Source organism: Amphibalanus amphitrite, unplaced genomic scaffold (genome assembly GCF_019059575.1).
Source record: "Amphibalanus amphitrite isolate SeventyFive unplaced genomic scaffold, NRLGWU_Aamphi_draft 001103F_arrow, whole genome shotgun sequence".
Taxonomy (NCBI): domain Eukaryota; kingdom Metazoa; phylum Arthropoda; class Thecostraca; order Balanomorpha; family Balanidae; genus Amphibalanus; species Amphibalanus amphitrite.
The window spans coordinates 48,847-76,362 of NW_024882597.1; the positions used below are offsets into that span (position 1 = coordinate 48,847).

Genomic DNA, 27,516 nt, shown 5'->3' on the forward strand with positions numbered 1-27,516 from the left:
CTTAACCCGGAGCATTCCACGACGATGACCAGCGGAAAGTGGCGAGACACAACGGTGTCGGGCGGAGCCCGGCTGGTCGGCGGTCCGCGAGAGGTGTATATTTTGAGCACCTCCTCTAAGCCGGCTATCGACATTGACAATCGACGGAGTGTTCGAGACAAACCGTTCCTCCGTGTGTGTTCGATGGGTGTGTTTTATTTTACTGTCCAGCTTAAAACGTGGCTGACCTTAACAATTGTTTTTATATCATTCCAAAATGATCACCCTGTAATAGGAAATCCTGCACGACAGTGATTTATGCCGGTTGGCATCTCACTGATGAGGTGTCTAGTTCTGCCATTTGGCAGCCATCTCTGACCAGGTGGTCTGACACCTGCTCCGTCGTGCCTGCGGCCACCAGCGGGCGTGGCCGTCTCACCGCTCCCGCCTCCGCCTTCCACGGGCTTTGTATTCGCTCCGGAAGCCATCCCAGCTCTCCCGAGTCGCCGCCGGCCACAGCAGATCCTCGACCAAAGTCCGCCGTCTGCGCCGCGCGTCCATCCACTCCCACGCCGGTAATGGGACTCGGGGCGACTGGGCGGGGCGCCGACGGAGGTGTGCAGGTGTCTGTCCGAGCGGCGGCCGCGTGGGGTCGGACTGGCCCCTTCCGGTGACCAGCGGTACAGTGCAGCCTGCCCCCAGGGCAGGAGGGGGACACAGTCGGCCAGTCACCGGACAGGTGCGGTCAGAGGGTCCGCGCAGACGGCCAGCGGGTGTAGTACCAGTGATTCATCACCAGCTCACTGCTGAAATGACCGCCAAATAAACAAGGTGAAATGACTCAGAGGAAATTAACTAAAAATGTACAGCAAGGAAAGGAGCTGACCTTTCCATAATATTTTGGAAGTTTTCTTTACTTAAATTTCATTATGAATTTTGCCTGTCCTTTGATTTTGCCCGTCCTAAAGCTACAATGGTTATGTAATACTTTTGATACCTCAGTTGCAAAATAAGTTCCTACCACAATAGAACGGAAGAACGGCTTGTGTAATGACAAAAATCATTGCAAATGGCGGCTTGATGGTGTTGGTAGTGCCAACCCCCGGATTGCGGACAAAGGCGCAGTTTGAGGGCGCTTTACACGACAGCTACCCTGAGTGGGGACAGGAAGGACAGGTCACAGGACATAGGCTGAGTCATGTCGTGTGATCCATTCTCAGCACACAGACGTAATGAACGTGTGAACAACGTTTAAGTGAGTCATCCAGTGAGAAATCTGTGAATGAGTCCATAATTTGTACACCAATGTATATGCTCCACCGTACCAGCAATGCTCCCTGACTTTACGCATTTAGCGCATTATGGATAATGTGAAGGGAACAATGTTGAGAAGTCAACAATGTTTCACTTTACTTACGGTTTAACTGGCATAAGTAAGAGGGTAGCATGGTTCTATTTTAAGCCTATATAATCGCTTTAAGCGCTTTAATTTTAGACGCAACAGTGACTGTTTAAAATTAAGCTAAAGTTAACCCGAGCACCGACGGGGGGGGGCGGATATCCGCCCCCCCCCTGAGGTTTTTCGCGAATAGCGGGAAAACCGCGGCGCGTAGCGCCGCGAAATTTGGTATGACTATTCCCTTATCAATTTTACACATGGTGTGCAAGTTTGAACCTCCTACCTTTCAAGGTCAGGTCACCAGGTCACTTTGAATGACCCAACCTCAAGTCACTTTTTTGCAACTTTGTCACCGTGCCAGAGCTACAGTAGATGTCGGAGGCCTTTGAAAGTCGCAGGATGTTATTAGGTCATTAGTAGCTACAATTTGTATATCTCGGAATTTTAATATCGGTGACCTAAGGTCAGGTCAATTTCGCGACCTCCCCATTATAAGTCAATGGGGGAAAAATCAACTCCCTGTTTTTACCACTAAAACGGGTCGGAATGGCCCCATATACCATACATGACTTCATATACGATCAACCTTCACTACCTTGAGGTCTGTTTTGCTGTTGGGCAGCTGTGAGGTCATGTGACGTCATCAAAGGTCACCAAAGGTTTTTGGCCAATAACTCCGTACAGGAACAAGATACAGACGCGTGGATGGTCTCATTGTGTTCAGCTCGTCAAGACGCATCGAATGATATACATGATGACCTCGAGGTCACGTGACCTGAGGTCAACCTTTGACCTTGACCTTTCGAGGTCAACATATATATATCATTCGATGCGGATTGACGAGAGGATCACGATGATGCCCTTAGTTTGTTCCTATCTTGACTAATTCGAAAGTTATTCGAGAAAAACTCTCTCCATATTTAGCGCCGCCATTTTGACTTTTTCGACCCCTGTGACGTCATCTTTGACCTGACCTGAAAATGACCTTAGTAAAAATTGTAGATCTTGACCGTGCGTATCCGATGCCGTTTACCGCTTGTCGCTATCTTGCTTCGTTCTCGAGATCTCAGGGGGGGGGGGCGGTCATCCGCCCCCCCCGTCGGTACTAAGTTGGCGCAGACCCCCGTCGGTGCGCGGGTTAAGGTTTCATAGTTTGTCGTTTATAGCAGAAGTTGAGATACGCAATGAGTTCCGATCAAAGCTTGATCTTTGGTCTAGGAGGCATGCTGTCATTACAATACAAATGGAAGCTAGGCTAGGCTCAATGAATGGACAAAAACATGTTGCAAAGACGTTATAGCAAGTCGTTCTCTGTACTGTTGAGTGAAGGCCGATGACTTACCGACCAGGGTTCCGAGCACCGATATTTACATACTCGGATATGCGTGGTTTTACTGGCACGGTTTTGTTAGCGTTCTTTGGAAGCACATTACTATTCAGCAGCCCTTTTCGGTCCTCAGGTATCTAAACGGAATGAAATAAGACGTGTGTGGCGTCATTGCTTTTTGCTTCGGTACACTGTTTTGTGACATCACGGGATGAATTGCCGAAGTTGTGGAGAGTGGGACAAGACAATTACGTAATATTTTGTTCATAAAGACGGGGACACATATACGACTAAAAAGTAGATATGCATCCCTAATAATTAAATGCTCTGTTAAAAGTTTTGATTTCCTATCATGATGATGCGCCTTTGAAAACCTACCGAAGTTGCCATGATTTGTAAATGGCAGCGAATGCATGTATGGGATTATAAGCAAATGTCTGAGTTGCGTATTCTGCCGTTTAGCCAATAGGAGGAACTGTTTGAGAAAGCTCTATTAAAATGTTGTTGAAGTTCCATTAACTAGAAATCACTTGTAAAAACTAAAATCCTACAAAGGTAAATCGACAACTACAAATCTTAGTACCCGTCCAAACATCAATGAACATAGTTTATTCCACCCCCCCCCCCCTTATGCAGTACAAAGAGTTTTGTACTTCATGTGGATCTTCCTGGATACTTTTTACGTAAAATTGCAGATGGGCTGCTACCTAGCCTACTTCAAGAATATCAGCAGCAGCGTGTAATTCGAATATGGCCGGTAAAAGGAGATGAATGCCTTTACGGCCTGTCAGACAAAGAATCTTGGCTCCTTACTCGACGGATTCCACAAGCATTAACCTTTAGCCTGATTCTTGCGTGTATAACTTTGACTATTGTAATCAGTGATAGCCTGCCGTCATGATATGGTGCCCACCTGTTCCACGGGCGACCGGCGCTAAATAAATGAGCACACCACTCTACCGATCACGGACTGCCGCGGCGCTTTCGTCATAATTGCGCCGCATTTACCGGCGGTCGATCTCGGCTATTGAGTAGGTACGGGCGGAGCAGCCAATCGTCACCGAGAGCCGGCCGCGGCGGCGACCCGAGCGCCCTGAGGCGGTGACCGGCACGCGTCGCTATGGCAACCGAGGACCAAACAGAGCGTCCGTCGAGTCGGAAGTCGGGCGGTCGGGTCGGCCGGACAGCCGCCGCCGCCGCCGGCCGACACACAGGTAACACGACGCAGCTTCCGGTGCATCGTCAGCCGAACTCTCTCCCGCGGCGACCAATCAGATGAGAGCTGGGAATTAGCGGGCCAATTGCAGCGCGTCGACGGCAGAGCGTTCGGCTGGCGATGATCGAGAACACGCTGCATCGACAATGCACTTAGCACATTGTGTGCCACGTGAATAGATGCGCCGAGTCACAAGCACATAATCGTTGAACAATTCGTCTTTTAATGTTATCGAAACCACACGCACAATATTTCTATTTGTTTTTGTAATTTCATTTGAAATTCTCACAAGCACGTTAGAACGATCTGAAGTATTGCCTGATAAGATCAATGATACTTCATTCTCATTCATTTTCTCATTGTTATGCTTTTCTCCACGTCAAGCTTGACCGGAAACGACAGGGTATTTTCATGCCTCATGCAGCATTCATGTCATGTGGCCGCGAGGTTGAATACTTTGCAGTGGTAACACACGTTTTTTTATCACCTCCGAAGTTTTTGGGCTGCATGGGGTTGAACAGCACATACAGCATGCACCATGCATGCATTTTATTGCTCTGGATGGCCCGTTATAGATCCCTTTCTATGCTATGAGGGGGGGGACAACTTTATTTAATTCGGTTAATCCGTGCCTTTGCCGCCGTCCGCAAGGGAGGGGACGGCGGCAGGAGGGGAGGGGGAGGGGACAACTTTATTTAATTCTGTTAATAAGTGCCCTTGCCGCCGTCCGCAAAACATAAGAGCGAGGGGTCCGACGCTGCTATGTCCCCTCTAACTTAACCCTCGCCGGCAAAATTAATTTGCTTATAAGCCCGAGGAGTTTATGTATATTAATAATTTGATAGACTTCTCTGTGGTGTCTGCAGCATTTGGCTTCGCTAGCGGGCTCAAAACACACTTATATTGTATCACAACACAATATCCAGCACAACACAGCACCGCCACATCGTCACTCGTGGTGTGCCACGGCCGCCCAGCGCTGCTACTGCGCTCAGAATCCCAGCGAAGGCGAACAGAGCCCCTCGCCGGGTCAGGTCACGTGACCCATCGCCCCAGGACGTCCGGCGCGGATCACCGGCCAATGAGCGACCGACTCGAGCGCGCGGCCCACTCTACCGCTGCGCTGACCAAGGACACTGGCCGGCGGCATCAGACGGACCGGCAGCCGCCAGCCGCCAGCTGACGACCCCTTCAATTTGACCTTTGACCTTTTGAATACAAAGAACGCCAGATACCCAAAGTTATATAGACGATTTTGTAAATAGAGCTATTATTCTTCCACTAACTTTTGCTACAAAGCTTGTAGCTACTCGTACTGCAATTTTGCCACATCCTATTCCTCTCGTCAGGACGGGTCGAATTATCTATAATACATATGACCTTAAATATAGGACCTTACAATTCTGGAATAAATTTGATCTTTGACCAAGGCCACGTCCTTAAGAAAACATAATATTATGCATCAATCGTTCTATTTTGATGGAATGAATAGCCACCACCGGACTCGGGAAGACCTATCGAATCGAATGTTATACCAATGACCTCTTTCGGTCAATTTTGTGACCTGATTAGCTCTCATCTGACCTTGACTCGGGGTCAACGCCTTAAGTTCACCACACCCGAACAAAAAGTATATCATTCGTATAGCAAGTCAACCACGACGGTTCGCCGCTCTGCGATCATTTTTGGTAAAGTTACTTACCAAAAAAAAACTGAATCCGTGCTTTGGGGCACTTGACTTGACCTCAGACGTTACCAGTTGACTGAGACCGTCAAATCGGGTACCAATCGCTGCGTCTAGTAACGTCGCACACGCTCGCTGTTTTCCGCGAGGCTCTAGCCCTCGCCCGTACATGCCATTTTCCCATCCTAGAACGCACATGGGGGGGGGGGGGGTGCCACCCCCCCCCCGCGCCATTTCGTTCCTGTTGGAGATAGAGCTTCGGTAAAGACCAAAAATATTCTTTGGGAAGAGACAAATCCAATGATACCCAGTTTTACCTCCTCAGGTCAGTCATTGACCTTCCAGGTCAGGTCAAATTAAAAAAATGTTGCTGTTTTTGGTCACCGTTGGATATCAAGTGCGCTGCTTATCATATACCGATGACGATGCCGTTTTCTGGTGCCAAGCCAGCTAGAACCTCTTTGTCACACTACCCGACCAGGTTTTTGCTGCTGAGGTCATTTCAGGTCAAGTTAGGTCAAGGCCAGTGATATGTGTTTGTATGTCTGTGTGTGTCTGTGTGTATACTGATGTGTGCACCGATTGTTTATGTGTTCATATTACATGAAATCATGATTACATGAAAGCTTTTACCAAAAATCAAAATGCAGTCAAAAAACTTCACGAAAAGTAAATTCGGCTTGCCTAAAACGTAATTATTTTAGATGACCTAGGTTGACCTTGACCCTGACCTTGTCATCTGTACATCGTCGAGCAACATGTTCCATGATAGGTGAGAGGTAAGACTGGCAAAAAAGGTCGAAATCAAGGTGTCAAAAGCTTACAAGGCCCATAGCCAACGCAAGACGTTGGGAATTGGTCATTTGGGCCATGACATGACCTCAAAAACATGGCCATATCTCCGAAACCAAACACCACAGAAACTTGAACTTTTTAGTGGACATCAAGAAAAGACAGAGGAGCAGCTATACGAAAAATCAGGCTTCTAGCTCTAAAAATGTTGAGTGCAGAACAGAAAGACTACCTGGGGGGGGGGGGGGGGGAGGTGGCAGGTTAGGTTAGGTTAGGTTGGGTTAGGTATGTGCGGGCGAGGGCTAGCTCACTTAGGGGTGAAATGGTGACGGGGGCTGTATCCCCTGGGCCATGGCGTATGAATAGGGGAGAGTGGGGTAAGATGCCCAGGGTGGGAAAGACGCCCCACCCCCTCTAGCGGCGAAACAAAGAATCGGACCTGGAAATTAATGTTCTTAGCGTAAAGCGGAAGCCTGCCTTGTTAACTGCACAAAAAATTGCGAAGCTCAGTTGGGCAACGGCTGGCTGATGATTGCATGTTTTTTATTTGCTGCTTTCAAAAAATATTTTGGTGTCAGAACATTGTAAATATCAAAGAAGGTAAATAATTTTTGCGTCCCTTGCTATAGTCGTGACACATTAGCATGCGTGTACTGTGTCCCAAACAGTTTGTTTTAGGGTGTAGTTTTATGGCTAGCAAATTGTACTGATTTAATGTTACTTCGGTACCTTGGGGTAAGATGCCCCCTGTCCTGATGGGGAAAGACGCCCCCCTAAATCCGTAGGCTGTCCTTCAAACAGCCCGTCAAATCATTTATTACATACTTGTGATGTAGACAAAAGCCGATCTGGGACTATTGAGAGTCCAGTACGGTCAGATGCTCCCCATGCCGGTCTCTCGGCCCACATAGCGACTTTTTGGGCGGCATCTGACTCTGAGAGCCCTCACGACGGCCTCTGTGGGCCCCATGATTGGCTCCAGGGCCCCTCACGACATTCTTTGAGGGCTCCCACGTTGGCCCCACGGGCCGCGCTGGCATCGGAGGTCCCCACGATGGGCTCGAGGGCCCTCAAGCATCATGAAGACCTATAAGAGCCCCACAGTGGTCTCCGAACGCCACCACGGAGGCTTGTTTGGCCGCGCTGGACTATGATGGCCCTAACGATGACCTCTGAAGCCCCTTACGACTACTTTTGAGGGCCCTTACGATGACGTTTGGTGTTTACTGCAGGCTCGAAGGGACTACTAATTCGTTCAGGCGATTCACGTGCCCATTTATGTCACTTATAGTGCAGGGGGCATCTTTCCCAACGTCAGGGGGCGTCTTTCCCACCCTGTTGGGTAAGATGCCCCCTTTCACTTCTTCAGGAAAATGCTGAATAGCAAAAAAAGTTATAATATTTCAGGCACGAAAGTGTGATATTTTTGGAGAAAAATGATGTCGGCTTCCGTTGAAACTCCAAGTTTTTGCTTTCCCATCGTCATTTTCGAATAATATAAAACATAGCAAAACCCTGGGCATCTTTCCCCACTCTCCCCTAAAACCAATAGGTCCGGCGAGGGTTAAGTGTTCTAAACGTCATAAGGAAAGATTTGTGTTGAATAGTTAAAACACTTTTCGTGAGAAATGTGTTTTTCTTCTACATATTGTAAACCAGACCTGAGTTCTCCGATACTTTTCCATAATATTTGTCAGAAATGCACTTCAAGTAACATGAATCAAAATCATGAATTGAAATAAAGCGGTACGTTCAATGCACATTGTACCTCATTCATCCCATCACTGTGTCGCTGCTTTGAGCATCATGAATGGAATCACCACTCACGGTGACTGAATGGTCGCTCGCACGACCCCATTGTCGACTGTCGTATAAAGCAACAGGCTCTCATTTCCACTGCAACCCCGGACAACATGCGATGGCAAAGCGCTGGCGGGCCCCCACAGTCAATATTTGATTAATTGTTGCTGGGGGACACGGCTGTCAAAAGTGTCTATGAACAAAACTCGAGACGTAGATGGACGAAATGTGACATAGCTCAGATATATAAAGAAGCTTGTTTTTATCGACAGGTAGTTTTAGGAGGGTGCGGGCGAGCTGCAAATCATGAATCTGAAACTAACTACATCATGAATAATGAAAATTGTAATATGAACTACGTAACAGTTTGGGTAGTTTCAGAGAGTCTAAATTTAATTGAGTTGTTTCGCATGTCCTAGCGTATATTGAGTCATGTACCCAATTGCATGGATAAAAAAGTACGCAGTATTTTCTTATGTTATATAAGACACCTTCGTCTCCCTTCTATCGTCTCCCTTCCTTCTATCGTCTATAGCTATCGTCTCCCTTCCTCCCTTCCTCCCTCCCTCCCTCTCTCTCCCTCCCTCTCTCTCTCTCTCTCTCTCTCTCTCTCTCTCTCTCTCTCTCTCTCTCTCCCTCCTCTTTTTCTCTCTCTGTGAAGTATGCAAGCTCCACATCTCCGAACGACTCCTTCTTCCTCGTCATCTCTCCTAATCGCAACACACTACATCCTCTTCCAATCACCTGATGACGCCGTAAATTACACACCACTCTGAGTAGAAACGCTCAGAGATACTGCGCAGAGCGGCCCACACGCACTGGCAGGGGCCCGGCGCAGTAACTGTGCGTCGGTCCGCCTGAGCGTGTCTGGGTCATTTGGCTGAGTCGTTTGCGCTGCAGGATAGAACGCCGCGGACCTGCAACGGTGACTAAGAGCGCTGCATGACTACGTGTGATGCCGCGATACCGGGTCTAGAGAAGACCGATAACATAGCGATCTGTTGCGTTGCACAGGTGGTGCTTCTAGACAGTCATGGGCTACAACGGTACTGGTCTGGCGCCGACACAGCGTTTGGTGTAAGTTGATTTGCTGGAAATGTGAATACGCTGAAGTTGCGCCTAGTCAGTGAGTCGGATTTCGGAAGGTATAAACCGTCGACCTTACTTTATTGAGGTTAGAGAATTGATCGGCTCAGATGTCTTTTCAATGTAGGGAAACCCAGGTCCAACAGACTTCGGTGCTGAATACAGCTTCCCATGCGATCTGGACCAGGACTTTATGTGGTTAGTGAACTTACTTTTGTGTTTGTGACGACGACTGACGCCAACCTAGTTGATTCAAAAGAAATGATGAAAGAGAGCATGAGCGCACGTAATTAAAGTTTAACCCGCGCACCGACGGGGGGCGGATATCCGCCCCCCCTGAGGTTTTTCGCGGATAACGGGAAAACCGCGACGCGTAGCGCCGCGAAATTTGGTACGACTATTCTCTCATCAATTTTACATATGGTGTGCAAGTTTGAACCTCCTAACTTTTAAGGTCAGGTCACCAGGTCACTTTTAATGACCCAACCTCAAGTCACTTTTTTGCAACTTTGTCACCGTACCAGAGCTACAGTAGATGTCGGAGGCCTTTGAAAGTCGCAGGATATTATTAGGTCATTAGTAGCTACAATTTGTATATCTCGGAATTTTGATATCGGTGACCTAAGGTCAGGTCAATTTCGCGACCTCCCCATTATTCGCCTCGAGACTCGCCGCTGCGCGAGGGTGGCGCTAGTGTAGTAAGAGGGATAGCGAACCCGGCGCGCATGAGACATTCAGGCTTGTATACGGTTTGAGTGCGGCGCGCAAGATAGGAACATTAGTATTTTAGGGTGGTTAAGGAGGTTTAAGTGGGAATTTACAGGATTTTGATCATTATTTTAAAAGTATTGATATTCGCGCTTTTGTAAGGCAGAATAGCTACCGCTCACATCAACACACAGCGAGGACAAGAAGCAATCAAGAGTCAAGGTTTTTTTATTCTAGAAGACGGCGAGGTCTATGTTGTAGCCCACATCTTTTTTAGATTACATGTTCTTTTGCATCAGTCTGGTTTCACTTGGGCCAATCTTGTCGTTCTGCTTGATGTTTCTCATATCTTGGTTTATATATGTTACGGGCCATATGCTAACTTGGGCAGTATGCAAACTACCCGGGCAGTATGCAAACTACCCAACAGCCCGGGCAGTATGCATACCACCCGGGTAGTATGCATACTACCCGACCCCTTGGGCAGTATGCATACCGCCCGAAAGCTTGGGCAGTTTGCATACTGCCCGCTTCTTGTATTAAAGTTGTGTATTCCATGTCAATTTGCAAAATATTAATGACTATATAAGTAACGTAGTTCAACCGCGAAGTCTTTTTGCCGTCAAACGTGATTTATCGATTGAAGGGTGGAGTAAGGATTGGAATATAAAGACTTAAAATTATTTTCCCAGAATTTTATTGTTAATTAGCCAGCGGCCAACAAGCCATTTTCATCTGAAATGACGACAGATCTATAGTGTCATCACTCGATTTGGTTTAGCACCTGGTTCTGTAGAGGGCGTTAATATAGTTTCAATAGCTAATGTTGCATGAAATCATTTACATGTAAGACGTCACAAATTATTATGGTCAGGTTACCAGGTCAGAGGCCAGTTTTACCAACAGAAAAATAGCCGCCTGCCGGATTTTTTTGTCTAAAGACCGCTTCACATATGAGCATTAACGCTAAAGCCCTATCCGCTGTGGCCATCGCGGTTACGCGCCGTATGTGAAGCGGTCTTTGGACAAAAAATTCCGGCAGGCGGTTATTTTTTTTGTTGGTAAAACTGGTGACCTTGACCTCAGGTCAAATTTTGAGCTTAGATCAACTTTGAGTGCTTATTCCAGAAACCTCTAAAAGAGCTATCGAATACACTGATTCATGGGCAATTTTGTAAAAAAAAAATGAAAAGGCGAAATTTAACCTTTGATGACTTTTGTTGCCCTATTCTTTGACCTGAGGCCAGTTTTACCAACAGAAAAATAGCCGTCTGCCGGAATTTTTTGCCTGAAGACCGCTTCACATGCGTAACATAAACGCGATGGGCATATAAGCGGATAGGGCTTTACCGTTAACGCTCCGTATGTGAAGCCCGAAGCCGTCTTGAAGCGAAAAAAATTGCAGCAGGCGTCTATTTTTATGTTGGTAAGATTGGCCTCTGACCTAAAAAAAATGACTAAAGTAAGTTCGTCATGATTTTTTACGCAATTTCGAATGCCGGTGACCGCATCTTACATGCCGCTTACTCCTGTGCCGCTAAGTGGCACAGGAGCCGAGCAGAAGCGTTCAATCCCCCCTCCCCCCAGCCCGGCACGGCTGGCGCCGAGCACCGCCCCAGCGCGGGTTAAAGCGTCTGTCATTGACATGTATATGCGAGCTATTGCATTAACTAGTCTCACGAGCCACGGTCAGCATATTGCCCGAGTAAACATCTTGCCCGTGAGCTGAAAGGTGGGTAGTATGCATACTACCCGGGCAGTATGCAAACTTCCCGGGCGGTATGCATACTGCCCAAGGGGTCGGGTAGTATGTATACTGCCCAAGGGGTCGGGTAGTATGCATACTACCCGGGCGGTATGCATACTGCCCGGGCTGTTGGGTAGTTTGCATACTGCCCGGGTAGTTTGCATACTGCCCAAGTTAGCATATGACCCGTAACATATATATTGGAATTTGGATGTTTCTGCGGTCTTGATGTGGTGGCTTAACGAATTCCATTTATTTAGGGTCTATTCGTGAGAAAAAACATTCCCTCGTCAACGTCTAGTGGTGGGGCTTGTACAATTTGAGTTAATCTCACTATGTTCGGTTTTGTACGGTTGGTTGAGGTCACACTCATGGAGCTGATGGAGGATTTTGTGAGTCTCGTCTCCCCGTTGTCTTCTCTCTTCTAGGGTGGTAAGCTTAAGCCGACTCTGCCGTTCTGGATACTTTAACTCTTGCATTTCCACAATTCTTCTGGTAGCTGCTCTGTGAACTGCTTCAATCTTCTTGATATTAGATTTCTTATTAGAGGACCATACTTGGGGGCAAAATTCAACATGAGTTCAAATTGTGAGGGCGAACAAATGTTTTGTATGCTAGGCTAAACAATGCCGGACTCAGCTTTTCAAATGTTCTCCTTACCAGTTACCATGCCCCAGCTGGCATGTGGTCGTTGAGTGCATAGCTTAACCCTCGTCCGTATTGGTGTTTTTCCAGCCGCGAACGTATTATAAGGGGGTCCGTTTGACCCCCCCCCCTTGCCGTTTCGCCCCTGATCGAACTAGAGCTTCGCGGAAAAAGAGCGTGTTGCCCGTGACGAGAGGAAGCCGATGATACCCTACTTTAAGGTCCTAGGTCATCGGTTGACTTTCCAGGTCAGGTCAATGACACAATAGTCGGGAAAATTGGGATCCGTTAGAACGTTGTAAGGGGTAGCCGCTATCAAGATTCCTTTGCTACTCAATGGGGCTGCAATGGGGTTTTTCGGGGTGCTGATCACGAATATCATATTAGTTTTGATTACAGATGATGCCTTCATGCATTTAGGCCAGGTCGGGTCAGGTCAGGTCAGGACAACCAGTAGAAGTCCTGCCGAGTATTTGTAGTAGGTGTCAACCGCCTCTGACATCTTCGTTACATGCTACGAAGACACCAAAACTATTTCGTAAATGTTCATATGGTTGCTAAATTCGAATTCAGCTCCAAAAACTAGCCTAGAAACATGCAAAACTTGAAAGTGAACCGAGGTCATCAAAGGTCAGTGACCTGACCTGACCTTCAGGTGACCTTGACACCCACCCTAATGCATGGGACCAACATCATATCACATGTCTGAACACTTGAAACCACGAAAAGACTGCAAACCCGCGGCTAATGCGAGCTGACATACGCCGAATCGCGATTCCGGCCAAACATGGTCTCGAAAAGTAGGTCACAGGTCAAAGGTCATTTGGGTCAGGGTCATGAAATTTTCAGGGTAGGTGTTAAATTGACTAAAGCGAGGGCACTGAAAGTTTTGTCGCGATCGACCGCTTTTTGCGCGAGTATTTCGCGGAAAACTGAGGGGGGGGGGTCCGTTCGACCCCTCTATCCTACGGGGGGAGGTCGAACGGACCCCTTAACACCCTAACGGGCGAAGGTTGATACGTGTGTTGAAATCCAGCGAGGAGTCAACAATAACACCTAGGTCTCTTTGTTCGTTGGTGTTCTCCAGCTTAGTACCACCAAGCGTGAAGATGGGCCTACTATCGGGCATCATTTGCTTGGCAGGTACCTATTCGAAGAGTCTGACACTTTGAGGCATTATAGACGATATCATATCTGCTATGTAAACTTCGTAATCAACCCCTTACAACCTTAAGTTCCCACACTCCTCCCCTCCACCGTACTCTCGCCGTACTACGTGCGCGTCGCCGCTCGGCATCACTCTTCCTCCTATGCAAATTCCTGCCACCAGATGTCACCCACTTCGCTGTCTCGAGGCGAATAAGTCAATGGGGGAAAAATCAACTCCCTGTTTTTACCACTAAAACGGATCGGAATGGCCCCATATACCATACATGACTTCATATACGATCAACCTTCACTACCTTGAGGTCTGTTTTGCTGTTGGGCAGCTGTAAGGTCATGTGACGTCATCAAAGGTCACCAAAGGTTTTTTGCCAATAACTCCGTACAGGAACAAGATACAGCCGTGCGGATGGTCTCATTGTGTTCAGCTCATCAAGACGCATCGAATGATATACATGATGACCTCGAGGTCACGTGACCTGAGGTCAACCTTTGACCTTGACCTTTCGAGGTCAATATATATATATATATATATATATATATATATATATATATATATATATATATATATATATATATATATATATATATATATATATATATATATATATATATATATATATATATATATATATATATATATATATATATATATATATATATATATCATTCGATGCGGATTTACGAGAGGATCACGATTATGCCCTTAGTTTGTTCCTATCTTGACTAATTCGAAATTTATTCGAGAAAAACTCTCTCCATATCTAGCGCCGCCATTGTGACTTTTTCGACCCCTGTGACGTCATCTTTGACCTGACCTGAAAATGACCTTAGTTAAAATTGTAGACCTTGTCCGTGCGTATCCGATTCCGTTTACCGCTTGTCGCTATCTTGCTTCGTTCTCGAGATCTCAGGGGGGGGGGCGGTCATCCGCCCCCCCCCCCCGTCGGTGCGAAGTTGGCGCAGACCCCCGTCGGTGCCCTGGTTAATCAGCCACCAAAATAAACGGCAAAACATTCCTAAAATAATTCTAACATTTGTGTTGATGTAAGCGGGCCACTCTGGCTGCAGCTGCCACTCAGGCTCTTGGCGCCACCCCTATAAATCGGTGCCACGCAGTCAGGTGAATGACGTCACGTTCTACTCTATTGTAAATGAAACGTGTACGACTCTCCATGACGACTACTACGCCCTGCCCATTATTATTCATTCTTTTGATATAGCACGCCTCGGCAGGGACAGCGGTGGCACGGTTTCCATTGACCTTCTTAACTTGACATTCAACATCGGTGCACGTTGGTAGGTCACGCAAAACGCGTGCAAAATATGCACACGTAGTTACATACGTCACTGTTTGCACTCAACGACATTGGCACGTCATTTCCAAGAAACGGAACAAATATCGACCTGCCGAGCAGGAACGACTACCCATGGTCGACCGAACCGACTACCCCGAGCCTGGCCCGCGGAGGTGTCCACCCCTGGCCTGCCAAGCGGTCCAGTGTCAACCCATGCTCCACCGAACTGTTCAGTATCCCTCTCCTGCCCCCCTCTCCGGACTGGGCAGTGTCCATCCCTGGCCAGCCGTACGGTCTGTACCTGGTCCCCGAGCTGACCAGGGCCCAGTGTCCACTTCTGGCCCCCTGAGCTGCTCACTCTCCACCCCTGGCCCGCTGAGCTGTTCAGTGTCCAGTGCCCATCCTTGGCCCGCCGAACTGTCTTCTGTCCACCCTTGGCCTGGCCGAGTTATTCGGTGTTCGCCGTCCGGCGCCCACCCCTGGCTCTGTGAGCTGTCATCCAGTCCAGTGCCCACTCTTGGTCCGGCGAGCTGTCCACTCTTGACCCCTGTCTCACTGAGCTGTCCATTCTCGACCCCCTGGCCCGTCGAGCTATCCACCTCTAGCCCACCGAGATGTCCGGTATCCAATACAGGCCCGCCGAGCTGTCCAGCGTCCACTGCCCATCCCGAGCCCTCTGATCTGTCGACCGTCCGGTGTCCACTGCCCATCCCGGGCCCTCTACACTGTCTATGTACTGTTCGCCCCTGGTCCACAGAGCAGCTGCTCACTATCCACTGTTCACCCCTGACCCGCAGAGTGGTCCCTGTCTACTGTGCACCCCTGGCCCACTGAGCTGTCCATCGCCCACCCCTAATCCGCCGAGCGTCTTCCAGTGTCCACAGTCCACCCGGCCCTGGCCCGCTGAGTGTCGCCCTGGCCCTCCGAGTCATCCACCCCCAATCGTGGTCTAATGGCGCCGGTCCAGCCGCCGTCCACGACCGCTCGTGACTGGGTTCCACTGGTCACGGCATGGGGGTTAATCGATACGCGGCCGGCGTAACAATAGTGGGCCACTGTCAGTGACGCGTCCGGCACCGGACCGCCGCGGCGGCGGCGCTGCTCTGTCGGCGTCGACGCAGCCGTCGCGTGACGGAGCCGACTCTGCGCTGTGACGGCCGAGGGCGACGGAGCCGACTCCGCGCTGTGACGGTCGAGGGAGACGGCGACGGTCAGCGGCTCCGCCAGTAGTCTGTGAGGATTGTGCGGGACGGCTCGATCTCTTTCTTGCATTCCGTGCACATTCCAAGCCCGTTCCGTGGTCACTCTGTGACCGTTCTGTGTCCGTTCCGTGATCATTCCCTGCCGGTTCCGTGTCCGTTCTTTGTCCATTCCGGGTCCGTTCCTTATACGTTCCGTGATTATTCCCGGCCACTTCCGTGACTGTTCCGTGACTGTTCTGTGTCCATTTCGTGTCCGTTCCGTGTCCGTTCCGTGCCCGTTTCGTGGTATTTCACGTCCGTTCCGTGCCATTTCCGTGCTGTCACGTGCCGGCCTAGCTCCACCAATCGGCGCGACGCTCGGCTATTATGAAAGCAGGTATGTGTGCGTCGTTATTGGGTGTGTTTTTTTTTCGATGATTTGGGTGGCCGTAGACAGAACAAACAAGGCTGGTCACGACAGCGCGTTGAAAATGTCCGAGCCCGCATGTGTTATATGCACAGGGGCAAAACAACAGTCGTGGGTCGTGTCGTGTTGGTGCAGCTGTCTGTCCACTGCCTCGCCGTATATCACCTGTTATTGTAGCATAATGAATAGGAATGCGAATGGGTTTCATGCAAAAATGTGTCAGCACATTCGGATTACGTGTGTAGTTGTGAAAGAATAAAGCTCGTAGAGTGATATTCTGAAATATGAACTAGGCGCAAGTAGGTTCAAAGAACTGTCTGTACATTTGCAAAGCTGATCATCCTCGCTTGATTCTTTATCAAAATGGTTGTCATTATTATGTTAATTCTATTCACGATTACAGCTTTGGCTTACAAATTATTCATTGCATATCTGTTGGCCATAGCTGTAATTATGTAAATTAAAGTCCTAAGATATGCTTTGTGATTTCTCCTCAGAAATTAAACACTCACATAATTGACAATATCGTTATAGGTTTATGATCAATATCTTATTTACCGTCATGCATTGCAATGTTTGTCATGTTTTGCGATAAACCTGTGAGATATCATAATCATTATGAAGCAACATGAGCGTATAAAACCAAGACCATTCCAGTAAAAGCCATTCAGCAGCAGCAAAAGGACAGCGGAAAATGAATATAAGATGCAATTACTCAATGATTACTCCATGGAAGCCGCCTTCACTCTTTCAGCATACCGATTTCTGTTTTGACGAAACTTGTTTGGGCAATTTCGCATGTTTTGATGATATGCTGAAGTCGTGCTTGGGCGCATTTTGATCGTATATATGCAAAATGCACATTGCACAATATGTACACGCGAATGCAGTATGAGTGTGGGACTAGGTGCATGTGCTAGTAGATCATTTCAAGTTTCAAAGTCATGACCAATAACGGATATGTGTCATATCATTGACGTTGCATCATCTCTGAACGCAGGAAAATCGTCTAGCTGTTGTTCAATTAGCAGTGGATCCTACGCGCGATAACCCATTAGGCAACCCACTTTGACGAACGGCATTATTGGTTTGCCAGATGGCTTGATTTCAAACTTTGATACGCCTACCCAATGTTATGGTAAATGTGAACCGTGATGAATGCAGAACCAGTGTGTAGTTACGAACACCTCATTGAATGGTCTAGTCTGTCCGTGTCTCCCTTTTGATGGGTACTATTGACACGGAACTCTGCTAGAAGGTCGATCAGCAGTGCCGCACGGCGCCGGCTCATCACTCGAGTTTGCCAGACATTGAAATACGGGGCCAATGTAAACACGCTAACGATCGTCGTGCAGATACCGAGGGAGTTAAGTAGCCGCTTTGGAACTTCGCCGGCTGCCAGCACGTCTTAACGGCATACCGCTCGATATCACCAGCTCTGCGGCTGCGTGCAGAGTTCATCACGGCAACATCGGAATGGTGTGCCAACTAATCGCTTTGACAATGGCATTAACCCGCGCCCCACTGGGGTCTGTGTATAACACGCCCTACTGGGGGGGGGGGGGGGCTATTCATAGCCCCCCCCCTCCTAACTCCGAAACTACTGGGCCGATCGTCAAAATTCAAACGGCGTCTGATAGCCCCGGAAAAACTGTCGAGCAAAACCTAATTTCATTGACCTCGAGGTCACCGATGACGTCACAGGTCAGGTCAAAGTAAAAATTATTAGCACTTTGGCTTGTTCACATTTTGGGCTCTGGCCACCGTCTTACAAGTCAGATCAGGCTCATTTTTGGTTTCCACACTCGTGAACAGATGTTCTAGATACCTTGAGGGTACCAAACTTGTACTTTGATTTTCAGGTCAGGGTCAGGTCATCACAGGTCACGAAAATATCATATCATGCGTCGGTCACGTGACACATGTTTTATGGTCCATTTAGGCCATAGATTTCGAATTTGATGTCGTCTGTGTCATTCAAAGTCATTTTGAGTCGAAATTAGCTTAGGTCAGGTCACTTTCAGGTCAAAAAAGGTCAAATTTTGAAGTTGAAATTTTTCAACAAAAAAGGTGTCTATTGGATGCAGTTTGAGCTCAGGAACACGATGGTGCCATTTATATTGGTGTACGATGCCAAATACGTTCTGAAAAATTGATTTGAAAAATTAATAATTATGAATTTTTTGCAATAATGCGTATAACTTGGCCATTTTTGAAGATATTTAGCTAAAACTTGCTAGAGTTAGTCATAATCATGCGTTCTGTCACATATATTCCGGTTTTTTCGAAAAGTCAAAAACTTTTTGAAAAAAATATAAAAATATAAATTTTGAATATTATTATATAAAATTTTTCGAAATTTTCAAAATTTTGAAAATCCGAGATAGCAGTTTGATAGCGCGGTCAATTCTGAGTTCTTTCATGCAAAGAAATTGGATCTAGCTTAAAAACTGAGCTCTTGGGAGCGATTGCCGTGGTTCAATGTTTTGCGTCGAAATCGGACGAACATGACGTCACTCTGACGTCATTTCCGGCCGACCTATGGTAGCTACGAAGTTCAAATTTTGACACAAGGTGTCAAATTGATGCAGCCGAAGGTACGGAAAGTTTGGCGTCGATTCGTCAAGCGGTTTGGAAGTTATTGCAGAAAAACGGGAGGGGGGGGCTATAAATAGCCCCCCCCAGTGGGGCGCGGGTTAATGGGGTCCAGAATCCCTAATACTGTTGAGATTTTGGAATCTAAGCCTAAAACGTATCTGAATAGTTTCAGCAATGTACCTACTATCTGCAGTTGTTTAAATATGGTGACTATTAACTTTGTCAATTGTGTGAAATGTGAAAAAGATGACAACAATACCGACAGTACCGACAGTACCGACATAAGGCACTGATAACTATTTGCTACGATTTTGTTGAAACTTTTTAGGAAAGCACATGCTCAACACGTGATTATAGTCTACACCCGTGATAAAAGCGCACCATTACGCGCATTATAATGCATTAGTGGAAAAAGCGTGCCTCATTTGTCATCTTGCTGATGTTTTCCTAATCATTCTTTTCCAGGAACTCGGATTTTCGACATATCGAATAGGCCAATGGGAACGATGGAGGACACTCCTGGATTCAGCATGGACACCCGAGATCCCAACAACCTCAACCTTCACCTTCAGGTGCGAACAGCTCTGCTCTTTACTCCAGCATGTATTGTAAACACGACGTAGTTGTAAAACAATAAGGTTTGCACCTTCATTGGTGTTCACATAAGCTAACCATAGATTTAGTAGTTCAAATAAGATTTAGGACCCTCAAACTTCTCAACAGCAAATGCTTGCTACAGGAGTTTCACAGCCGTCAAAAAATATATCAGAAAATAAACTTATGTGTAATTTAGTAAATAAGCATGGTGCATCGCTATTTCTGTGCGGAAATTTGTCAACAATCTTATGTTAGACACGTTTCACGAATCTGATTAATAAGCTTTGCAGCGACGTTCATGTCTCGCTAAACATTACAAATGGAGCCATTACCACCAAGAAGTAATAGACCGCGCAGTCCAATGCTGTTCCCACAATGGACTGCCAGAAAAAAACTGGTTTTCCGTCTAACCACCACTACAGTGTGACCACACACACCCTGCCGCTGTCTGTCATCTGTTCCCGCCTCATGCCCCGTCCAGCACCGGCCGCTTCCGGCGTGGTGCTCCAGTTTATGGGGCCACCTTGAACTGGGCGGCGCCGCTCCCTCTCCCCGCTCCCTGCTCCCCTCCGGCGCTCTGACGCCAGTGTTTGGCGCATATCGAGAGCGAGACCATGCTCGGCCGGACACGGCACAACAGCGAGCCATAAGCGGCCGGCAGATGGGTGCTGATATTGTCCGACCGGCCGGCGCGGCGGTCAGGAACGCCGCGATCGTATCTGGCTGCGCCCGCCCGGCACACCATCTCTGTTCATACACCGGGATCACCCGGCTCTCAGCTGTCCGGTCACCCGGCCCCACACGTGGTCCGTGACCGTCAGCCCCCGCTCACCCGGCCCCACACGTGGCCCGTGACCTTAAGCCGCCCCCACCTAGGTCACCCGGCCCCACACGTGGTCCGTGACCTTCAGCCCCCCCCCCCCCCCACCACCACCCCGGTCACACACAGCTACCTTAGGTAGGTAGGTAGCCTTCCCACCACATTCACCTCTCAGAGACTGAGTCTTTCAGATGGTCTCTCAGATGACCTTCAGATGACCTTTGGCATGAGCTCCACATGACCTTAGATGTATGTCAGGTGGACCTTGGAATAACTTGTTGTGTAGTGACCATACATTTGATCTTATGAAAGATGTGAGATGATCTCCATGCCAATAGTGGATTGGTAACAACTTAGTAGGACTTTGCAATTACATGCATAACCAACGTACAATGTTTTTACACACATCATGCACGGATAACACACATGCAGTTTGTTTGCTCGATTTTGCTATTCATCATCACATAGATTTTGGTAGGCACAAGTCTAGACACGTGTAGTCATGCCAATACCCGGAACATTAATTGGAGGTAATGATGATTCAAATTTTGTCTTAGAGCTTTAATGAACTGCCAGGCAGAGGTGCTGCTTTAGCAGACCGCTTCGTCAAATCAGGGCGAAGTACCTACATTGAGAATTACTCGAGGGTAAGAGGGCCGCGAAAACACTGAATAATAATAAAAACAGTGGGAGTTGAGACACTGAGATGTCTGCATTCAAGGAGCTCTCTCAAATCATACAACTGCATGTGCAAGCACAGTAATCAGCATAAGACCAGCCATTCCCTTTCAATCGTGACTCTCATTTTTTAGGCTAACCACATGGTAATTATCCACTTTGGGCATTCACCAGCACCTTAGCGTGTCCATCGGCGAGGCCCTGTTGCCATGTGGGTTCGCGGTCCATGCAGTTGTTCACTGGTAGCGTGGATGACTAAATCAACAACCATATAATGATACACAGTGGCTGACGTTATACATGTATATAACTAGCGATGAACAATGGAGGAAATATATTTACCTGAACTGTTTGTCTCACAGATTTCCTCAATATTTCTCATTGATAGGTGAACCACATGAACAAAAAATGTTGCACGCGTTCTTTGCATTCTATTGAGTGCGTCTGACGAGGCTTGACCCACCGACGACAGGTGCTGTGGGACGACATCATTGCCGAGCCGGAGGGCATTCAGAGCGGCGACTGCACGTGGCGCACCTCCTACAAGTGCTTCTACGGCACCAAGCACTGCTGCTACCGGGTGCTGTCGTTCATCCTGGGCCCGCTCTTAGCCTGCTGCCTCGGCTGCCAGTTCGCCTGCCTAGCATTCCAGGTGAGATAATCCGCAGCTATCAGTTCCAGGTGAGATAATCCGCGGTTCCCAGCTTCCAGGTGAGATAATCCACGGAGGTTCTGAGGTGAGATAATCCTCGGCTACCAGTTCCCAGGTGAAAAAAATCCGGGGCTACCAGTTCCCAGGTGAGGTAATCCACGGCTACAAGTTTCCAGGTGAGATAGTCCTCAGCTATCAATTCAAAGGTGAGATAATTGCCGGCTACCATTGTTTCCAGATAAGGCAATCATCGGCTGGCAGATGATCTGTGAGATGCTCATGAAGCTGATAGATTATCAGCCGGCTTCCAGTCCCCAGGTGAGATAATCCGCGGCTACTACCTCTAGGTGAGATAATCCGTGGCTACCAGCTCTCAGGTGAGATAATCCCCGGGCGGCTGGCAGATCATCTGTTTGATAGTCCCGATTGGCTGGCAGAGCACATGTGAGATAATCTCAGAAGACGGTTTATCTGTGAGATAATCCGGGGCTGCCAGTTCGCGTATCTAGCCCATATAATATGATACTGTCCTTGGCTGGCATGTGAAGCTGTCCTTCCTCTGCCATTACTTTACACTTCTGCGGGTTCTGCCACAACGTGTTATACCTACCGTCACAGCAAGTTCTACAATGTATACTTTCTTTTCCAATTTTGATATGAAAATATAGCACTAAAATTCCCATACAAGGACTTCACCTGATCATTCTATTTTAACAAAAAAGGACAAATTCAAAGGAGACGGGGACATGGCTGCTACAGCGCAAATTTACAGCAGGTAAAACCACAATGGTCACTACGGTTCACACAAATGAACGTGCTGGGACGGCAATGGTCCCCCGCTCCCATCGCAAGCGGGGATAGGGGCTGGTCTGTTCTAGTTAGTGGTATGAGAGGCGGGGGAGGGGTCACGCTATCGACCGTTCAGCGTCCTGTGACCTCTGTACGGCCAGACGGCTGGCACCGACCCGTAATGAGCCGATCGCCTTTATCGGCCACCTGCCTCGGCGGGCCCATGTGGCATGAGCGGAACCGCAGAGGGTACAGACGACGCTGGCCCTCCATATTCTCAGAGAGTTATACAACGTAAGGAAAAAATACCGGACTTCTTCATTATCCCGCGCGGGGCTGAGGGTGGGGGGGGGGGGGGGGGTAAATTTTACCCCCCCCCCTGTTATTTCCCGAACTAATGGTCCGATTTGGAAATGTCAAACGCCAATCGAAAGATCTCATCAAGAACAACTAAAAACATATACTTAATTTCAAGTTTGAGGTCAAGGTCAAGGTCAGGTCAAGGGTACAAATTGCAAGTTTCTACGGTATCGGCCTTGCACCGTAGTTGCCGAAGAATGGAGTCATGGACTGACACTGATTGCCCAAAACGTGTTCTTAGGCTACCAAGACAATATTCGTTGCATACAATATCATTCAGAGGTCAAGGTCAAGGTCAGGTCAGGTTAGGTCAGGTCACCAAAAACAAGATATAGAAAAGGGCATGTGCGACACATGTTTTATGGGTAATTTTACTCATAGAATTCAAAAGGCACACTCAATAAGTGATATGGACCACCTCTGAATGAATTTCAGGTCGAGGTCAGGTCAAGGTCAGGTCAAGTGAGGTCAAATTTTGAAGCTGGTTGTTAAGGCCTAAAAAGGTGTCTATCTGATGCAGTTTTCACGGCGAATCAAATGGTGCTATTTTTGTTTCCGTACGAGGTCTAAAACTTCCAAAAAAAAATCATTTTTCAAAATTTTTATGTGTCGTGACGTCATAAAATCTTTAATAACTCCCACATTTTTGAACCGATTCTTCTAAAAATTGGTATGTAGGTGCACATAGACCACTTCTCTGACCTATATTCCGGTTTTTTGATACACTCAAAATTTTGGATTTTATAATTATTTTCCCAAAAGTCAGTTTTTTTAAATTTGGGCCAAAATCCAAAATTTTCAAAAAAAAACGAGATAGCCATTTGATAGACAAAGTAGAATTACGTATAACCTTTTTGTTACGTCTTGATTCCTTTAAAAATGAAAATGTTAGCGGCGTTTGAAATCTTGCCGTTTTTGAGGCGAAAATGGCGAACATGACGTCACTAAAACGTCAATTTCTCAAAAATTTTCCGACGGATTTCGCTCAAATTTTCAGGGAACGTGTCAAATTGATGTAGAAAAAGGTACTGAAAGTTTGGCGGCGCTGCGCGCCGCCATTTTCAAGATATTGCAAAAAATCGCGAGGGGGGTAAAATTTACCCCCCCAGCCCCGCGCGGGTTATCTCATGAAATTCCTCTCAAAATATGAACAGAAAGGACATCGTCCCCGTCGCCTCAAAGGCGATTTCCACTTCCGATCGCAGCTATCCCTTCACGGCTCAAAACTTCATGCGGCTGAGAAAAAAGGCTTACTATGCATGTAACAGATTCCTATCTCAAATAGTTGTGAGCTTGATTGTACCATGAATTGTACTAATGGAATAGCATAAGCCTGCACTCTGCAGCATAATCATCGTCATCTGAGTTGATGTTTTTTCTTGAGGCCATCATTTAGCTGCCTACGAGTATTTTATATTTTATTTTTAAGTCAACTTTTCGCCCAGTAAAATGCAATTGCTGCTGTTGTTGTCAAAAACAGGATGACAGCGTTCAGTTGTCCATAACAGCCTGTCCCGTAATTCAGTTGGTAGATCGTTGTACTCCCGGTAGTGAGAGGTCAGGTGCAAGTTGCTCTGAGGCTCGATATTTGTGATTGGATGGTCTGTGATTGGTGGGAGCAGCCGCAACCAGTTGAGGTCAATTTTGTGGGAGAGGTCGTGACCGACTTTGATACATCGGGCACGTTGCACGTTGGTATAAAAAAAATCTGACACGGGGAGCCCGAATAACCTGGAATTGCGCGATCGGAAGTTAAGGATCTGGGCTTACACAGCAAGATTTGCGTAGCGTAGGCTCCGGCTATCCGTCCATTCAAACGGTATTTCAGCTTTTTTACTCGGTGTTCTGGCACCCTTTCTTAACTTTGTTGCAGAGCCAGTTCAAGGAGGGCCTTAGCACGGCTCTAAATCCTTGAAGTGCTGCGTACGTCCAATGTTACTGGCAAGTCTTTGTATAGCAGAGCCAAGGAAAAAAACGGGTTGGAAATGAAATAGCACTTTACCCAGAAGACAACCGCCTAGTTTCATGCTAAATTCCATGAGAAATAATCACATGTAATTGTCCGACTTTCAATTTCTTTTCCGCTGTACAACATGCAGCCAGTCATGGTCATAGAACATCTTTTAGACCGATCCTTATCTTGTAATGAGCAATACCCCTCTATTTTCTCACTGCCACACCCTTTTTCTCACGAAATTAGTGATAACTCAACATTACAATCACTCAATGCATAATAACTGACTCGTTGTGACGTCTTTAGGCCGCTAAATAGCTGCAATATAGCATTTGCCTATTGACTTGATCATGTAACGCCACTGAGCCACGCTCCTGTCAGCGTGCTTCTGAAATTGGTTGACGAGCCGCACCCACGGAAAATCCGGCGGCCGGCCACCGTCCGACGACCCAGCGCGGCCGATTTACGAGGTCGAGTCGACGGTGAACGGGACGTACGCAGTTGCCCCGCTCGGCGGCGCGGCGGCCAGTCGTTGGCCGACGCACCTTTTCCGCCTCGTCTGGGCGCCGGATAGAGCGAGGGTGAGAGGGAGAGAGGGGTGCCCGGGGCGCTGCTGAACGTGGGGAGGGAGCGGAGGGTGGAGATAGAGTGTGGAGAGTAGTGACGGACTGCGCGAGGGGAGATCGCGGTGCTCACAGCAGGAACACCAGGGTCATGCTGGTGCACCGGCCGCCTCCGGCTTCCACACCCTCATGAGTGAATATCCGGGCTTATAGCGGCGATCGTTCTGGAGCATTGCCGGAAATTGGTTCAGCGTAGCCTGGGGCTGGTACAAAGTGACCTCTCTTGAACAGATTGGTCTCTTGACCACTGCACCTGGCACGATGGGCATGATTGCAGGGATCAAAACACGCCTCAAAATACAATCAAATTGACTATGATGATTAGGATTGCAATGAATACTTATATGAAAAGTTCACATAATTTATAGTAGTAAAAATGGAAAAGACATTCACTATAAGGCACCAACAAAATTATTTCCATTTAATTGTAAACGTCATGCCAAAATTACCTCATCCTAGCTGGCATCGGCATGATATAGTTAATGAAATAAATCTGACGTAAGTTATCTTGTCTGCCTAACATGACTTCGGTGCTTTAGCAAGATTACTAACGATTAATCATAAAAAGCTGATCATTAAAATCAAGCGGCATTCCTATTCAGCATATAAATGAGATCAAAAGTACGTAGGTAATAAGTGAGCTGCCTTTGCTGGAAAAGGTAATCATGAAAATAATTTAGATGTTCATTATACCAGAAAAAGAATACTTACCTTGCGCCATAATCAAGGCCTATGGCAAACTCATCTTTTTTCTAGACCACGTTTCTGGATGTAGATAGTTCCTTCATCCGTGCAGCAATGGTGAATATATAGCTTACATGTACAGTCTGTCTTAAAAGTACCGCGCAAAGAAACGGTGGAGTCATCAAGCCTGACCGAGGAAGGGCCTGCTAAATTTGAGTCACCGAAGCAATTGACATTCTCGTCCATTCCAGGTCAATTGGTTCGGTGACTTTCAAATTAAAGCAGGCCCTTCCTCGGTTAGGCTTGATGGATCCACAGTCACTTTGCGTGGTACTTTTAAGACAGACTGTACATATATGCATAATTCATATGCTACTTATTTGTGTTACATGATTCAAATATAATCTCTATCAGATTCGACCTTCAAGTACATCAATTCACCACAGAACGACTTTTGTAATAATTTGCTGTTCAAAGCTAATATACCAGGATAAGGAAGGAGACGGTGAAGCTATAGGTATCCCCTCCCTCCTTTCTCCACCTGATGGCAGCTATGACTGACACCCACCCTCCGTTTTTCCGCAGCACATCTGGTGCAACACTCCGTGCTTGCGACAGTGCAAGATCAACTGCAACTTCGTGCGCGCAGTCAACCGCGTGTGCATGCAGGCCACGCTGGCGCCCTGTTTCGATGTCTGCGGCATGATGTTCCAGCGAATTCGAGTGCGCCATGGCCCTCTGCCCTCCGAAGATCCGAAAGAGGAGGACCTCTTTGTCGTGTAAACGCCGCGAAAGCGCATAACACGTCGTGCAACATCGGATGCCCGCCACTCTATCCAGGGCGGGGTAAAGAGAGAGGAGAGAGAGAGAGAGAGAGAGAGAGAGAGAGAGAGAGAGAGAGAGAGAGAGAGAGAGAGAGAGAGAGAGAGAGAGAGAATGTAGGAGGTCGTCCGGTGAAGGAGGGAAGATCGTCCTTCGTGATAGATAGATAAGAGTACCCAGTGAGAGAAGGAGAGCACGGAGGTCCTTGATGAGAGAGAGGAGGGTTGCCGATGAGAGAGGGAGGGGCGCCCGGTAAGAAAGTGTAGAATGTTCGGAGAGAGAGAGAGAGAGAGAGAGAGAGAGAGAGAGAGAGAGAGAGAGAGAGAGAGAGAGAGAGAGAGAGAGAGAGAGAGAGAGAGAGAGAGAGAGAGAGAGAGAGAGAGAGAGAGAGATAGAGAGAGAGAGAGAGAGCGAGAGCGAGAGGGGGAGGGAGGGAAGAGAGCGCCCAGTAGTAAGTCATGTGACCCTGTATGCGGAACTTCTTTC

The 27,516-nt window shown here is 47.6% G+C and overlaps 1 protein-coding gene across 2 annotated transcripts; it reads left to right on the forward strand.

Moving 5' to 3' along the window:
• Positions 1-3,849: 3,849 nt before the first annotated feature.
• LOC122370156 (caveolin-3-like) lies at positions 3,850-27,008 on the forward strand. Of its 2 annotated transcripts, none has more exons than XM_043345519.1 (4): positions 3,850-3,919; positions 19,517-19,623; positions 21,619-21,798; positions 26,794-27,008. In XM_043345519.1, the coding sequence occupies exons 2-4, from the start codon at positions 19,549-19,551 to the stop codon at positions 26,989-26,991; spliced, it is 453 nt and encodes a 150-aa protein (XP_043201454.1). In that variant the 5' UTR covers positions 3,850-3,919; positions 19,517-19,548; the 3' UTR covers positions 26,992-27,008. The 2 variants fall into 2 exon arrangements, with proteins under 2 accessions (XP_043201454.1, XP_043201453.1); XM_043345518.1 differs by lacking the exon at positions 3,850-3,919 and adding an exon at positions 16,018-16,423.
• Positions 27,009-27,516: the final 508 nt, after the last annotated feature.